The 17,400-nt window shown below is 37.6% G+C and overlaps 1 protein-coding gene across 1 annotated transcript in view; it reads left to right on the top strand.

Annotated features, from left to right (window-relative positions):
- Nucleotides 1-17,400, top strand: part of LOC137396604 (unconventional myosin-Va-like) — a 108,876-nt gene that overhangs the window by 70,725 nt on the left and 20,751 nt on the right. The window contains exons 29-38 of the mRNA XM_068082919.1: nucleotides 187-496; nucleotides 1,666-1,779; nucleotides 2,662-2,682; nucleotides 5,456-5,578; nucleotides 6,348-6,490; nucleotides 9,049-9,216; nucleotides 10,002-10,019; nucleotides 12,107-12,157; nucleotides 13,757-13,834; nucleotides 14,467-14,572. Coding sequence (XP_067939020.1) covers nucleotides 187-496; nucleotides 1,666-1,779; nucleotides 2,662-2,682; nucleotides 5,456-5,578; nucleotides 6,348-6,490; nucleotides 9,049-9,216; nucleotides 10,002-10,019; nucleotides 12,107-12,157; nucleotides 13,757-13,834; nucleotides 14,467-14,572 — 1,132 coding nt within the window. The remainder of the gene's footprint in view (nucleotides 1-186; nucleotides 497-1,665; nucleotides 1,780-2,661; nucleotides 2,683-5,455; nucleotides 5,579-6,347; nucleotides 6,491-9,048; nucleotides 9,217-10,001; nucleotides 10,020-12,106; nucleotides 12,158-13,756; nucleotides 13,835-14,466; nucleotides 14,573-17,400) is intronic.

Raw genomic sequence — 17,400 nt, 5'->3', positions numbered from 1 at the left:
CACCAATCAGAAACTAAACCTTCAAAAGCCTACAAACTTCCACAACATTTTGCTTTGATTGGTGCATACGGCGTTATCTCTAGGGTCGGCTTATATGTGGGTATATACGGTATGTCTTTATATACTCGATCTTTTGCTCATGATATTTTTGTGAACAATCATGTGTCTCTACAATATTCGTCCTAGGAGTCGGACTACGACAGTTTGCGTCGGCCAAAAAAGTTCCAATCACCGCTGGCCATAAAAGAATCGGATCAGCAACAGGGAAATGCTCCCGATCTCTCAAAAGATCAGCCTCGACTCGCAGTAGAATCAGACAGGAAGGATGAAGAGAAAAGCGATGAGCCAAAGAGAAGAGATGAGACACAGCCAGCTAAGGAAATGGGTGGCGAAGGGGATCAACAAGCAGATGAAAAGGAGACGATTGCCGATGATAACGAAACTGTATCAGGGGATCCAGCTCCAGAGGAACCCAAGCCTGCTCCCATGGATATTGGTGGGTATAACATGTTTCCTATATATTCCTATGTACACATAACTATATGCTGATGGGCTTGGTTATATGTTGGACAATGATGGGGTAGATGTTGAGATCGGAAGACTAATTTGAAGCTGGTCTCTACTGACATGAACAACATAGTAAATTAGATGCTTACATATACTTTGCATGGGAGTTTCTTAGAGTGCTGGCATTATAGTGCTAGTTGGTCAGTTTCACCTTTACTAATTAGGTAGTATATTGTACACCTGTCTCTCTGTGTCTTATTGTCCACCTGTTTCCCTGTGTCATATTGTCCACCTGTCTCCCTGTGTCATATTGTCCACCTGTCTCCCTGTGTCGTATTGTCCACCTGTCTCCCTGTGTCATATTGTACACCTGTCTCCCTGTGTCATATTGTACACTGTCTCTCTGTGTCATATTGTACACTGTGTCTCCCTGTGTCATATTGTACACCTGTCTCCCTGTGTCATATTGTTCACCTGTCTCCCTGTGCCATATTGTACACTTGTATCCCAGTGTCATATTGTACACTGTTTCCCTGTGTCATATTGTACACCGTGTCTCCCTGTGTCATATTGTACACCGTGTCTCCCTGTGTCATAATGTACATCATATCTTCCCATATCACATTGTCCACCACCCCTCTCTATATCACATTGTCCACCACACCTCTTTATATCACATTGTCCACCACACCTCTCTGTCATATTGTCCCCAATTCTACCTGGTTTTGCTATAGTGAGTCATTGAATACAAGCAAGTCTTTATGCCGTAACTTGTGCATAATGTTAACGTGTGTATCATCATGTTAACGTGTGCATCTTGTTAACCTGTGCATCGTGTTAACGTGTGTATAATGTTAATGTGTGCATCATGTTAACGTCTGCATCATGGTAACATGTGCACTACGAACAAGTGCATAGTTTTAGCATGTCATGTTATTAATACGTGCATAGTGTTAGCACGTCATGGTGTTAATATGTGCATAGTTTTAGCATGTCATGGTGTTAACATGTGCATAGTGTTAACATGTCATGGTGTTAATATGTGCATAGTGTTAGCATGTCAGGGTGTTAACATGTACATAGTGTTTTGGAGAAAAGATGCTCAGTATTCTAAAATGTTAGAATTTCCAATGTAGAACACATTTGCTCGATGTCTAGGTATGATGCTGAAACTGCAAAATCGAATAAGAGATTTGGAGAAAGAGAGGTCGCACATGCTCAAGGAGAAAGAGAATATTGAGAAGAGAGCCCGGTCTGAGTCACAGTATTCTGGTAGGTAGCCACGGCGTCTTCTGTCTTTTAATATCAGAGTCATCTTTCCCTCAATCCTATAGTCGTAGAACACCTGCTTGCTTTGGCACGCTTCTAACTCAACTAAACCGAAAAACTGTCATACAGTTACATTCAGGAAATTGACTAGCATATTGTACTGGCAGGAAAAGATTAAATATATTGCATTTCTGTGTTCCTCGCGTAGACAGGCAACACTAGAAATGCCAGGATAATACAATGAAAATTTTTTACTAATTGATTTAAACACTAAGTAGCTCATTTGAAATTATAATTATGTATATGGAGGTTTTAGTAGAGGTCAAGGTCGTAATATTGAATGTTGTATATATTAAGTATAATCATTGTTTCCATATTTAGGTTGTTTTATGTACCAAAACACGCAGTGATAGTGAGTGTTGGGTCAGAAGGTGTGTTTTCAGAAGCCTGGGCCCCATATGTCGAGATTCACACTTAATAGCTCAATGTTTCACTTTTGGCAGAATGTCCTAGAGAAAAAAGTTTGTTGATGGAGTTGAACAGTAAAATATTCTCTATTTGACTAAATAACAAATGCTATGAAACTATGTCACATTTGTTTATAAAACCAAATGTGACATGGCTGTTATGAAATGTCACCAAATTGTTGTGGCTATTTCACAACTACAATGCACTCTCTTATCAACTTACCATTGTTGTCAGGGTGTATATCTTGACACTTGTGGCCAGGCCTCCATCATTTCTTTCCCATTCCGGTGAGACTGCCTTCTTAGATGCAAACATGTTTTCAAGTACACCTTAGTCACAGATTCTAGTTGCAGAAAATCTATCACTAATTATGATATGGGTAGATTTTTAATGCCGAATTTTCAATTATTTCAAAAGCTTCTCGCTCTGGTAACTACCGTGAGTATGCATCCCCTCAGTTGTCCACCCGAAGAGGTCATGTGATGGTCATGTGATGGTCATGCATGAAGGGCCACTCTAGGTCGCTTGCGCTCTCATATCTTGCCTACTAACAGTATTCTGTGTCACCCACGGTTTCGTCTGCTAGTTTCACAGAGCTTCACGCGCCAAGTGTCTTGCGCATCACCTAATCAACATGCCAAGTGTTTTGTGCAACTAATCAATAGGCAGTTTAAAGCTTCTCTCTTTTCTTTTTTTTACGCTAAGGGTGTTGGTCTCCTCGGTTTCAGGTCGTTAGCTTAGGTCTTAGCGTGTAAGGGAAAGATAATGAGCTGGTGTTAAATCAGGAAGACGAATAAACGATTTAGAAAGTAATACAAATATTTGGGAAATAACTTTTAATTTTTTAATTTTTATTTCTCAAATTTTTTAAGAATCAACAATTTTAAGAACATGACATTCGAAGTTGTTAAAATGTTTTTCAGCTAAATGAAAACAAACCTTTCTTTAAGGTTTCTTACTTATGCTTTTGTTCTTTGGAAAGTATAACTCGACTGTCTTTCAGCATGTGTTAGCGGCAAGTTATTTGGCCGGAAACTGAGCATTTCCAGAATATTTTTTGTTGTTAATTTCAGATATCATAGATTTGTGAAACTGGTTTATGAAACTTGTTAAAATCATATCGGTATCATGTCTTAGGTAATCTTTGAAAATGAAAGGCTAGGGTTGCCCAATTATTAGGTGCTGTTCTTTCATGTCATATTTGACTAGTCAATATTGGCGGCTGTTATACTCTACAGACATCAGTTTGGTAATCAGCTGACCTCGGCGCTGTTTGTAGTCGGGGTAGAGTTATAACTCACTTAACATGTCTGGCCAGTGTCTGTGACAGTTTATGCATCACGTTCAGGAAGAGAACATATAGAAAAAGGGATCATGACATTTAGTTAAACTTGGAACTCCTGTGTCCATTTTTACAATATTTGTTAGGCATTTTGAAGGTGAAAGATCATTTCGTGCTCTGCTGTAAGGGCCGTTCTTAGTACATTTAGCCAGTTTGGAGAGTGTGATTTAATATCTTGTCTTTTGCTCAACTTGTAAACCAACTGCTTAATATTCTAATGCATGTCTCTTTCTCCTGCATCTCACCAAGTAGTAGAAAGCCTTCGTATAACATGGCTGCTTGGGTTACTAACTGATCGGCTTACAACACTAATGGCTGTACTTTTCTTGCAACTCGCTTTGATATCAAATGCAAGATAGGGAGAACCTAAGGGTTCACGGCTAACAACTGTAACTAGTATGGTGCAACAGCCAGTTCGTCACATCTCAGAGATGGTTGTATTTCCCATGACTGCCAGTTCACCCAATATGACCGAACTCTCAGATAGTCTGATGTTTTCCATGTTTGGCGATTGTTGGTAGTTGCCTACTAGTACAGTGGGGTGCGAAATAAACTGGAAATTTTGGCTGAGAAAACTAAAATTTTCATTTACAACATCAATACTCATGAATTTAGGCGTATTTTGTACATTAAATTAATCTCCATTTTCATCCTGAGTTCAAGTACATGTATGTAAGCAAATGAACATGTATGTGATGTGATTATATCTCTAAAGTTTGTTATCTTCAACCATTAAGAAATGAAACGTTCAGAATTTGAATAACACATAATCACTCACTAACATAATTTTACAGCAATTTTAGTTTATCTTTTTGAATTCAGGGCCAAATGAGGATTAATTTAATATATAATTTATGGCTATTGATTAAATTCACAATTAGTAACAATATTGCAAATAAGAATTTTAATTTTGCCACTAAAGTGTCCAGTTTACTTCACATCCCACTGTATTAGTAGGTAATTACCGTTCACATCCCACTGTATTAGTAGGTAATTACCGTTCACATCCCACTGTAGTAGTAGGTAATTACTGTTCATATCCCACTGTAGTAGTAGGTAATTACTGTTCATATCCCACTGTAGTAGTAGGTAATTACTGTTCACATCCCACTGTAGTAGTAGGTAATTACCGTTCATATCCCACTGTAGTAGTAGGTAATTACTGTTCATATCCCACTGTAGTAGTAGGTAATTACTGTTCACATCCCACTGTAGTAGTAGGTAATTACCGTTCACATCCCACTGTAGTAGTAGGTAATTACTGTTCACATCCCACTGTAGTAGTAGGTAATTACTGTTCACATCCCACTGTAGTAGTAGGTAATTACTGTTCACATCCCACTGTAGTAGTAGGTAATTACTGTTCACATCCCACTGTAGTAGTAGGTAATTACTGTTCACATCCCACTGTATTAGTAGGTAATTACTGTTCATATCCCACTGTAGTAGTAGGTAATTACTGTTCACATCCCACTGTATTAGTAGGTAATTACTGTTCATATCCCACTGTAGTAGTAGGTAATTGCCGGTAATTTATGTCATTAAAACACCAGACTATCTGGGAGTTTCGGTCACCCAAGGTAAACTGGCAATCATGGGAGATACGACCATTTCTCAGATGTGACGAGCTTGCTGTTGTACCATACTAGTTTTAATTGTTAGCCTTGAGCCGTTTGGTTTTTCTTACATTCTTGATAAAGTACAGTGGAAAGGTTTTTGTACCAACCATAAACCAACCTTTACAAACCCGCACTAGTTTATCTTAGCAGTTCAACTTGATCACATTTTATGAGCTGGTGCTAGTATTAATCCTCAATTATTGTCAGCCAAATGTATAATTGGCCATTTCATAGCCTGTGGTTTTCATAGATATCGCTGTGGACAGTCAAAAGCTCACGGAGCTTGAGATGGAGAATATTAGGCTAAAGGAGAGTCTCGAAAGGCTGCAAAAGGCAGTGGCTATAGGTGAAGGAGGAAATGGTGAAATATCTAGTAAGTCTCCTGTTTTTTTTTTCTTGGTAAGAGTAGGTAAGCGATGCCCCCAATTGTACTGTAGTATTCTACCACCATTACTATTAACTTTCGGCAGCTGAGCTCTTTTTAGTTGAACTAGCATCCTGGCAGTCTCGAGGGCTGTCAGAGATCTTCAGGTTTGTCAATAAAGCACAGAAAATAAGTATGCGCACAGTTAGTCCAACATCCTGGAAGGTGAATGGTTGGTTAAGATGGTAGTGAGCCAAATGTTGTTGTTTCGAAGTTTCTTCGATGTAACCTTTTTCCAACCTTCCAACACAGACACAGCTCTGATTATAGTAAGGATTATAATAATGATTGAAAACTCAAATTAGTTTTTTCAACTAGTAGTCGACCAAAGGTTTTATTAAAAGGTTGTCGTGCTCGATGAAATACCAAATAAATGTACGTGTTCAGTTATAAAGGCGTAGGTCTCAGTGTCATACCTCATTTATTAAGGAAATGTTTTTAATGTCCTATCATCAATATTCCACTGATTTTACTGTCCATCATGTTGTGCTTATTGTTACACCAGTAAATATTTTTAGAAATGACGCATTCATTTCCTTTCTTATTTACAAGCATTGTTTCTTTTTACTTGTTATTGTTGCTGTTACTGTTCTTGTCTTCTATGTCTGTCCTTTCATCTTCTGCAGATATAAATTTTTGTATGTGATCATAAGATATCCTCAGTTTTGCATAGATATGTTTAGAGAGTGTTACTAGTTCATGACTGACATACTTGCAGACCAATTTGCTGCCCTGAATGACGAGCTCGCGAGGAGGCGTGAGGAATGTATACAGCTCAAGTCAGTGTTGGCAAGTCGAGCAAAAGATGCTATCGAGACGGCCAAGCAGAATTACGGAGGACACGCAGAAATACTCAATGAAGTTGGTATTTCTTGTTTTATTGAAGCACTGATGTAGCTGTGGCCCTTTTGTGCAGACTATGTAACCATGGCCCTGTTGTATAGACTGTGTAACCATGGCCCTGTTGTATAGACTTTGTAACCATGGCCCTGTTGTATAGACTGTGTAACCATGGCCCTGTTGTGCAGACTGTGTAATCATGGCCCTGTTGTGTAGACTGTGTAACCATGGCCCTGTTGTGTAGACTGTGTAACCATGGCCCTGCTGTATAGACTGTGTAACCATGGCCCTGTTGTGTAGACTGTGTAACCATGGCCCTGTTGTATAGACTGTGTAACCATGGCCCTGTTGTATAGACTGTGTAACCATGGCCCTGTTGTGTAGACTGTGTAACCATGGCCCTGCTGTATAGACTGTGTAACCATGGCCCTGTTGTGTAGACTGTGTAACCATGGCCCTGTTGTGTAGACTGTGTAACCATGGCCCTGTTGTATAGACTGTGTAACTATGGCCCTGTTGTGTAGACTGTGTAACCATGGCCCTGTTGTGTAGACTGTGTAACCATGGCCCTGTTGTGTAGACTGTGTAACCATGGCCCTGTTGTGTAGACTGTGTAACCATGGCCCTGTTGTGTAGACTGTGTAACCATGGCCCTGTTGTATAGACTGTGTAACCATGGCCCTGTTGTATAGACTGTGTAACCATGGCCCTGTTGTGTAGACTGTGTAACCATGGCCCTGTTGTGTAGACTTTGTATACCGTATGTCTCCTATAACATATGCCTCCTATAACATATACCTCCTATAACTTACACCTATAACTTACACCTCCTATAAAGTATACCTCCTATAACTTACAATTATAACTTACACCTCCTATAACGTATACCTCCTATAGCTTACATCTATAACTTACACCTCCTATAACGCATACCTCTTATAACTTACACCTATAACTTACACCTCCTATAACGTAAACATTCCTGGAACGGATTATTTAAGTTGTAGGACTGTCTACTGTACTTTTTTCTACAAGATGGCTACCGGTCACGAAAAAAGTATGTCTCGACTTGTGCAGAAGATACTGCAGATATTTTATCTCATCGACACTGAGTTCTCATTTATTAGTAAACTAGTACTACCCGGCGTTGCCCGGGTAATAGAAAAGTCTTTGGTCAGAAAATTGATTTGTATTTAACATATAACAGCATTTACTATTCTAACTTTCAAACTACATATCATGAAAAATTTGCGTAATTGAAACAAATTAAGAGAGAAAATAAAAACAACTGTAAAGCTTTTCAAACCTTGTCAAACAACTTTTAAACTTCATATCATAAGGAAAATGTTTCGTTTAGGAATCACTTTAGGTCAAACAAATTAAAAAAAATAAAACAACTGTAAAGGCGATTAAATGTGAAATAATTAGCAAGTAATAGCTAAATTAAGTCAGTTTTGCTACGATTACAATAAAAGATGATTTGGTAATGATACAATTAATACGAACAGGGAAAACAAAATAAAAATTCCTGAATATGTAGAATTAATAATAACAATTCTTGCATAGAAGTTTGTGTGTATAAGAAAGGTTACTGTTCCACCAGAAGCTATCCATCAAAGCATTGAATACAACGATACGGAGACAATATAATTGTCCACACGAGAAGAATTGGCCTTGACCCCAGATATAATAATCGAAACTTACGAAAAATATTTCTTAACAGGGGCATCATAACGCGTGGCTGCATCGGTAAAATAATCAGCATACCCTATAGCTGGAATGACAGATCCACAGACATAGTTTGAGAAATATATATATATAGAAGTAGCAGTGAGTCTGATGATTCAAATGGCGACCATAATTTTGTTGTAGCTAATGTTTTTAGAGAAAGTAGAGTGGAGATAAATATCTCGCAACAAGTTTTTAATTAATCTCGAGTTTTAAACTTATAATTACAACTATTTCCAGATGTTAAAACTCGTCCAGGAATAATGCACTGATCACTCATGTTTACTTGGTGGCAATTAGATCAATACTTTGCCGATTATAACAAAAAAATGTTGGCCCATGTCCAAAATAGCAAAGTTTCAAAAATTAGTTAAAGATGAACTTGCACAGAATTTTAGTAGATTTTATCAGAAAGTGTCAGTATTTTCTATTATTTCTGATTGTTTTTTTATGTTGGAGGCCTGACTGCTAGAATGTTTAGAGATTAAAATCGACATAACCTGGTCGCGGTTAAAACACTCGGATCAAGCAAAAGTGCGATTATGACATCTATAGTTGCGAGGAGACCGACAGAATAGAGACGTGCAACGCTGCAACTCGTACGCGCCAACTGATGTCAACTATAGCGACTATGTGTGACGTCATTTCACACACTTTTTTCTCCATAGCGGTTTAACGGTGATAAAGTTTTACCGATTTTGACTTGAAGCATGCTGTCATTCAGATCATGTCTAAAACAATCGCAAATAATAGAAAAATACTTTCTGAGAAAATCTACTGAAACTTTGTGTAAGTTCATCTCCAAATACATGTGAGGAAAGAGTTAATCAACTCAATGTGACGCTCCGCAGGACGGTGAGCTGGCCTCTGCCTACCAGACTCTCAAAGACGTAAATAAGATGCTGGAGAAGCAGATGGAACAGGAGAGTGCGACCTATCGAAAGAAGGAGGCGGAACTGCGGGCTCAGATTGAGGATCTCAAGTTGGAGAATGACAGACAGCAGGACCTCATAGGTCAAGTATGTAATACCTTCTTCTTCAAGCACCTTGATTCAATTGTCAGAATGTGTTCCTTTACTTTCTGGCATCATAAACTTGGGTTCACCTTTGAGCTACATTTGAAGGCTGCTGACTGGGCAATGCTTTATGTAACGGGATATAGCAAAGAATTGTGTTCACATTTCTAGTGCAGCTGGAAATGAGAGATTCTGCATGCTTTCTTTGCATAATGAGTTTGATAAAATCATATGAAAAATGGAAATGTTAAATATTTGACTTATTAAATATTTCAATGTTATCCCGGAGTCTTTAATTCTGCGTACACCCTTGATGGGTAAATCGTGTATCAATAACAAATTAATTCTAAACCCAAGAAATTCACTCTGTCTGATCTTATGATGCACCTATGCAGCTAATGTATAAACATTGATGTAGATTTATAATGTTAAGATGTAGTGGAATATTTAGTTATGTTTGCTTCTCATATAAGACGATGTTCATTAGCTTCACACCACAGTTTGGTCTTTGGATGTCTATGCTGTAGTATTGAAAACTAAATGCTATATCGTGTGGTCTTACTGCTCCTACAACTAACATGTATGCATTCAATTCAGCTAGGAATGAAAACTCCCTGTTTCGTGATGAAGCTGAGAATATTGCAGGCTAACCAAAGAGTATGCCTACATCCTACATAGAGTGCTGATGGCCTGATCCTGTATATGATATCCTGATCTTAGCGCTGTTTTGCTTGTCAATATGCTTCCTTTGTGTGTTATTAACCGCTGCTTGTTCATCTATATTTTAGCTGAACAAAGTGGCAAGTGTAGGTATCAGTCTTGGTAATAATGGGCGGGGATGTGAATGTTTAGTATAAAGCTCTGCTTTGAGGAAACCCCGCAACCTATTTGAGATACATGACTCTCCGGGGCACTTGTTCCTGTCTGGCACGTGTCACTCCGTAATACTTGCCACTCCGAAGCACTCGCCTTTGAAAGACATTTGTCACTCAATAGCGCATGTGATTGGCACTTGTCTTACTCGGAGATCTTGTAACTCTCTAACACTTGAACGTACATGTGGCACTTGTTTCCTAGTGTCATTGTCTCTCAGGCGAATGTCACTAAGCGACGCCTGCCACTTCTCAGTCTCCTAACTTTGTCAGCATGTTGGTGACCAGCTGTACTACACATATGTGATTATACGCACCTCTTTTGAGCTCTGGCTCACACAGGCTTCGTGTATCTCTCTCCTGCTCTCGCCGTGTCTTCTCTGTGACTAAAAAGACTATTGATTTAAATTCAGTCGGAGTGTAGCTCATGTATACGCAGCTGGTACCTCAACGCTCTGTTAGGTTGCATGGTATTGTGATTGCTCAAGTTGCGTTGTAGTTGCTTTTAAGAGTTATCTGTTCTCGCTTCGTGCTGACACAATGTGATCATATGAGTGATTCGGTTTATTAGTTATATAAGCATGCCAATTTATTTTGAATTTTTTGTAGATGTTACACCGTTAATAGAGAATGTGTTATTTTTTGTATTTTGTATTTAGTCATGAGTTCAGAACCTAACCCTCAAACCTAAAACATTAAATTCATTGCTGATTTTACAAGCGTTGCGAGAAAATTACAATGCGTTTTGACACCTTTGGAGTTTTTAAAATAGTGATATCAATGTTTTCGGTAGTTTTTTATATTGTGCTACTATTTACTAACTTTCATCTGCCAGTACTAAACCAGGACGGAAAACAATATATGGGCTAAACACTCACATTTTCTGCCCCTCTGTCATTGGCTAAGCTACCTACCCAGTCAACGACCAGCAGTGTGCTCAGTGTTTTGTGATAATATACCTATAGGATCATCTCATTTCTTTCTTTATCACTAGCTATTCCACGGTTTTTTTTATAGCTTTAGATTTTGCTGACTGGATGATAGTTTGTTAAAACAAGTTTTGAAACATAATATGGGTCTTTACTCTAATTGCGTAAATAATGTTCAAGTTTAAACAAACATCAGATGTGATAGTGGCTGTGGGTGGTCCTTGTTACTGTGGGTGGTCCTTGTTACTAACTCAGGGCTGTCACTGTCAGTACTAACTCAGTGCTGTCACTGTCAGTACTAACTCAGTGCTGTCACTGTCACTACTAACTCAGTGCTGTCACTGTCACTACTAACTTAGTGCTGTCACTGTCAGTACTAACTCAGTGCTGTCACTGTCAATACTAACTCAGTGCTGTCACTGTCAGTACTAACTCAGTGCTGTCACTGTCAGTACTAACTCAGTGCTGTCACTGTCAGTACTAACTCAGTGCTGTCAGATGTTGAGAATAATGATGAGATCAACACAATTCTAAAAAAAATTTTTTAAACGCGGTCAAGGATGCTTTGTATTGTCCTAGTTGGTAGGATGTATTATACTACTGTACTACATGATAAACTAAGAGAAACTTCAAAGGAATCATGTTGTATCTGAAGATAGTTGTGACCAGCAAATTCAATCATGGTGCAAATATTATCGGATTAAAATGTATTGTGGCCGTCAAAGAGGTATTTCAAAGAGTTTCAAGACAAAAAATTATTTTATCTATAAAAGCTAGAATTGGACCATTTAGAGAGATGTTCAACAGGTTTTTTCTATATGTCTCAAGCCAGTTTTAGTTTGCTAAAAATAGCCTATTAGGTATGATAGCAACTCCCTTAATGTATGTGGTGTTGGAATGGTCCTTAAAAATACTGGGGTCTGAGTTGATAAACAAATTTGATAAGAGTTTGTTGGGATTTGCCTATTATAGAGATTATTACTAGAATGACATTTTGCTTCTACGAAATAACTCTGATTAGAAATCAGTAATGAACGTATCAATAAAATTCAAATAGAGATAATAGGGCTGACGACTCCTACTTGTCTCTAGATACAGGAGGCTCTCGTATCAGCTGCCTCGGCGGAGAGCGCTGATCCTCAGGTATTTATAATTGGCGGGTTGCCAGAGACTAGTCCCTCTTTTTTTCAAAGGTATCTCTGTATTCATGGCTAACATTGCGCTCAACTGTCCAAACTAACAGCTTTCTTAGCAGTAGCTGGGCGCGACGAGAATTAGTTCTCTCTCACGTCTCCTTCATTCTTAGCAACTTAGAAACAGTTTTGCTTATAAGGGGGCGTACAAGGTCCCTTTCATCTTATCTAAATTGTTGCAAAACACTCCACTGCTGGCAGTTGGCTTGGGCTTAATTGTCGGGTCTTAGTTGTGGTTGTCAGACTAACTTGTCCCACCTGCTGCTAACCGTTGTAGCTGGGCAGTGTAATTACTAGTTCAAAGTAGCTCTGATACCACTATAACTATTGTGTGAAACAACTGTGTAGTTGCTTTCATTTATATGCTCAAAAATTGTGTCATATATAATCGTTACCTTTTTTGTTGCTACTATCACAATGTTTCTCTATAGTGCAGACGATGCAGATTTGGAGTTGTTCACACCTGGAGTTACAGTATGATAAATGTTTCAATAGACATTCGCCCTTCCGGAGTAACACTGGCGCTTTGTTAAAAAAGATAAGGAATTCTATGCCAGAGGTCATAGCAGCACACTCTTGTGTCACTTATCAACAAACATTCGAAATAGGAATGATTGAAGTGTGGAAAATGTTCAAAATGGAATAGCTTGCATGACATTTTCTTCCACATCATTTGCAAATGCCGTTTTTTTTTCGCAAGCAGGAAACATTCAATCAAAATTTGCGAGTAATGAAACTAGATTAACTGGCTGTTTCCATCTTGAGGATGCAAACTTGTGGATTAACGGCGGTCATGGAAACACAGTGATTGGGCGTATGTGATATTCAACACGGAGCTGTTACATTGTTAATTAAAGAGGTTCATTGTTTTACCCTAAACATCAGAAAATTATTTGCCAAAAGCCATTGCATTTTCAGCATGACAAAGAGTCAAATTGCTGCCTTCTGAATAGCAGATTTTTTGAATAAATCATGTTTTATTTGTGAATAGAAAGACATATCGCTGGAGAGCTGATATTGGAGTCTTATATCTTACCTGAAGATAACTTGTTCAACTTAATAAATTCAAGTAGGAGATTAAGACTTTTTTAAAGAAGTACTTCTATGCAGGTTCAATATTTGACTTGAAGATTTTGATGATGTGTATCTCTTGCGGATGAGGAGTTACGTTATTGTCTTTAATTACCATTCACCTTGACATACAATACTTCAATATTGTACTACACGAGTTGTTGATATCAGCTGAGGGTCTCAAGGTATCAACAAGATTAATTATAGGTTTTTGTCGATCGATTATCAGGTACATACAAATTTAAAAGTGAAAAGAAAGTGGTATGTGAATGCATAGCATCAGCAATAATTGGTACCGAGATAGGTTTTACTACAGAAGAAAGCTTATTTGACATGACGAGGTGTCACATAAGAACAGTTAAATTCACACAATAGTTTCAGCTGGTGTTTGACTGTCTAACATGATTAACGGCTCTCATCAAATGTTTCTTATGAGGATCTTTTAGTTACTCTGGCTCTGGTATTCTGTGTGTTTCAGAATCTTTCCATGTCTCCAGAGCAGGCCATGCAGAATGCACTGCAGTTTGAGATTCAGAGACTTATGTCAGAAAACTTGGTAAGAAACTTGGAAGATATTGTTATTTATTTTATGAACTATGAACAACTGGTTTTACTCTGTTCCATGTTTACTCATTTAATTAAAATCTTGTGTGTTAATCCTTACTGCGTTTAAATCTCTTGGTACGTGTTTGTTCAAAGGCTGACTGTAGTTGAAGTTTTTTTTATCTGCCGCTGAATACCGTGTATGATATTCTGTAGCCACAGTTTTGCGAAGGAATTTTGAACTACTTGAAATATTGCACAATTTAAGGTTTGCAGGAATTACTTCAAATTAGCATCCATTTTGTTGAAGACAGGTATATTAGGTGAGGATTGCTTTCATTAAAAACAATGTTGATTACTAAAACTATCGAGTTTCTATTTGCCATTCAACCTCTATATGTTGGTGGCATTTCATCATTAAAACTATTGGAGTCGTGGGATATGTGGCATTTGAATTTGGTAAAACTTGTAGTCACAGAATGAAAGTAGTAAATGTATTTTAATTGTAAGATTTCACACTTAGATATAAACTGACCTAGTAGGTCTAACTGACTATAATAAGTAAGATTTGTAAGCAAATAATATCTAAGTCCTTCAGCCTAGTACATGCAAATGTTTCAACAAAAGTCCGTGACTGTTTGACAGGATCTGAGGGAAAAATGTGACCATCTTGAGGAAAAAGTTAGGAAACTGAAGAAGGCTGTCAAAATTTATGCCAATCGTCTCAAGGAGTCTGGAGTTGCAGGGGACGGTAAGTACTAGAATTATTCTTATCTGGAGAATATAACTACCAATACAAAGTGAATTTGCTCATCAATGTAGTGTGACTTCAGCGTCTTGGATTACTATGAGTTTAGATTTAGAAATTGTTTCTTGCAAGTCGCCGATAGATTTGCAAACAACGATTGGGGTCATGACTAGAATTCAACAACGCACAAGAATTGAACTCCTTGTGAGCAAGGTCATTTGCCTGGTTACACTCAGACTTGTGTCATTATATCAACATTGCATTTCCAATGGAAAGTTAGGGAACAGCTTTAGCTAACTTGATCTTTTCTACTATAATAATAGCTGTGTCCGTCCATTAATCTGTCCGACGCCACGGCTCGATGTTAGAGAAAAAATTGCGTCATACAGGATTTGAACTCACGACATTATGCTTGAACTCTAACCCCTGTGCTAATCTACCGCATTCCCACAGTTTGGAATAATTCAAATTTTTACTATTGTTACTGCTCGTAGATGCAAGCTAGCCTGGATCTCTTATAGAACCATTTATCGATGGTTGGAACAAGGTCTCGCCATAGTGGCGGGACCCTTGGGAGAAGAGTTGAAAAATAGAGCGCCACCCTCTATTTAAACGACACCCTCTATTTGAACGCTGCCTCCATTTGACCACCACTTTGTCAATCTTTAATCTTTATGAACCCATAGTATCAAGTGATCAGAAGAAAGTGTCCACAAAATAGTATCAATAATGAATCATTTACATCAATAACAATCAATTCTCTCGTTGTCCAACTTCAAAGCTTTTTGATTTTTTGTTGTTACAATTTTGAAAGCAACACCATGGAAATCATTAATAACTGCCTCATGCTAATAGTAGTTGCTTGTTTAAAGCGGTCTTGCTACTTCAAAGTATATGTATATATAAAAACAGTTTACATTTACGAAGTTAGATGAACGACTAGTTTTAGACCGAAGGTTACATTTAGTGCCAAAAAATGGTTTGGATGCTAATATCGACTAGTTTATAAGTGCAGAAAGGAGTTAAGGTCCAAAGGTATTGTAGAAGGTATTGGACAACTGAAAGTTCCATCAAAAGCAACAATCAGAACGCAGCTATCCGAGCAAGCGATGGAAATATTTTTGTTTTAAAAGCGTTAACTTTTGTTTCTGCATGTAGTATAAATATTTTTTGTTCATATCACATGTTCATGAATACATATTTGTAGCATTGGATAGATTATCATTATATAACTTATAAACTTGCAGACTTGTAGCATATTATTTGAGAGCATCATCGCTTTATTCTGATCTTACAATTGATTAACGCTCGTAACTCCTCTTCTATTGCACATAAAAAAGTTAGTTTTGGCTGCAAGCTGTAGCAAACATATCAATGAGTGCAATGAGCTGTTATGCAACTTTGGTAAATATAGATATAAAATAAAAATATGTCTTCAAATTTAGAATGAAATGAAAATTGAAAATGTAAACAAATTGTGAGATGGACACAGGCTATAATATCATTGCACGTAAACTGCAAGAAAGATTATCATTATATAGCCTATAAATATACAGATTTATAGCATGTTATTTAATAGCAGCCTTGCGGGTATCGTAACACAGTTTACAATAGATCGATGCTTATAAATCCACTTCTATTGCACATAAAAAGCTAGTTTTGGCTACAAACTGTAGCAAACATATCAATGAGTGCAACGAGCTTTTATTCAACATTGTTAAATATCGATATAAAATAGAAATATATCTTCAAATTAAAAATGAAAGAAAAACTGTAATAAAAAAACTGAAAGCTCTAACAAGTTGCAAAGCGAAACACAGGCTCTAATATCATTGCAGGTTAAGTGCAAGCAATAGATATCTACTGGTAGAGATATTTCTCGATGTATATTTATTAAGAAATCTTTGACAAGTTGGAGGTAAGTTAGCAGATTTATTGCATCCAAGAGGTTTAATATTGTTCCACTGGAAAGAGAGGGCAAAAAATAGGTGACATTTGCTTTGTCCGTAAAAGGACTAAGTTTATCTTCCCAAAATTCTGATGAGCCATTTAAAAAATACAATGCCAGCCTTTATTTGAACGCCACCTTCAATTGACCGCCACTATAGGGAAGGGTTAAAAACTAGAGCGCCACGGTGTTCCATTTGATGATTAGAGGGTTTAAAGTTTGTTTGGACCTAAATCATTGCAAAGTGTATCACTCTGTCTAGATGTTAGTAGCTGGAGAAGTATACCTGAATGACAATACCAGAAATTCATTGCAATAATTGTTTGAAATCTTTGAAAATTGCTCTTTAAGTGAGATGAAAATCCTACCTTCTAACATTGGACATTACGTAGAATAGAGCTATTTATTTTGGCTCTTCTAATTCTAACATTTTTAAAACTCATAATGCAGTAGTCTCTCACATTACAATAGGATACAGGACAGGAAAAGTTCGTACAGTCGACCCTCATCTGTACAGGCTGATACAGACTGAGCCATGTTCTGACATTAAAAATTGAGTACTTAGTAGTACCATACTATTCATTACTGTTCATTAAACAGCCTATCTTATCTCGCCCACATACTCTTAGGCTACAATATGGTACAATATGCATATGCAGTATACATGAGAGAGTAAAATATGGTTATACCCGCAATAGAATACAGTATCATATTAGTAGCAGTAATAATAGCAAATGAAAATTACAAAGCAGCGCTCTGGTGGTAAACTCATTCGCGTCCGTCGTCTGTTGTGAGAGCCACCTATCGGTCAAAGTTCTTTCGGCAGACACAGCTGCATCGGACAATCATCCAGATCTCGGACAATAGAGTCCGGGAAGGGAAG

The sequence above is a fragment of the Watersipora subatra genome, chromosome 5 (assembly GCF_963576615.1).
Source record: "Watersipora subatra chromosome 5, tzWatSuba1.1, whole genome shotgun sequence".
Classification (NCBI taxonomy): Eukaryota; Metazoa; Bryozoa; class Gymnolaemata; order Cheilostomatida; family Watersiporidae; genus Watersipora; species Watersipora subatra.
Note: the sequence above shows the minus strand (reverse complement) of the source record. Positions and strands in the feature narration are given on the sequence as shown.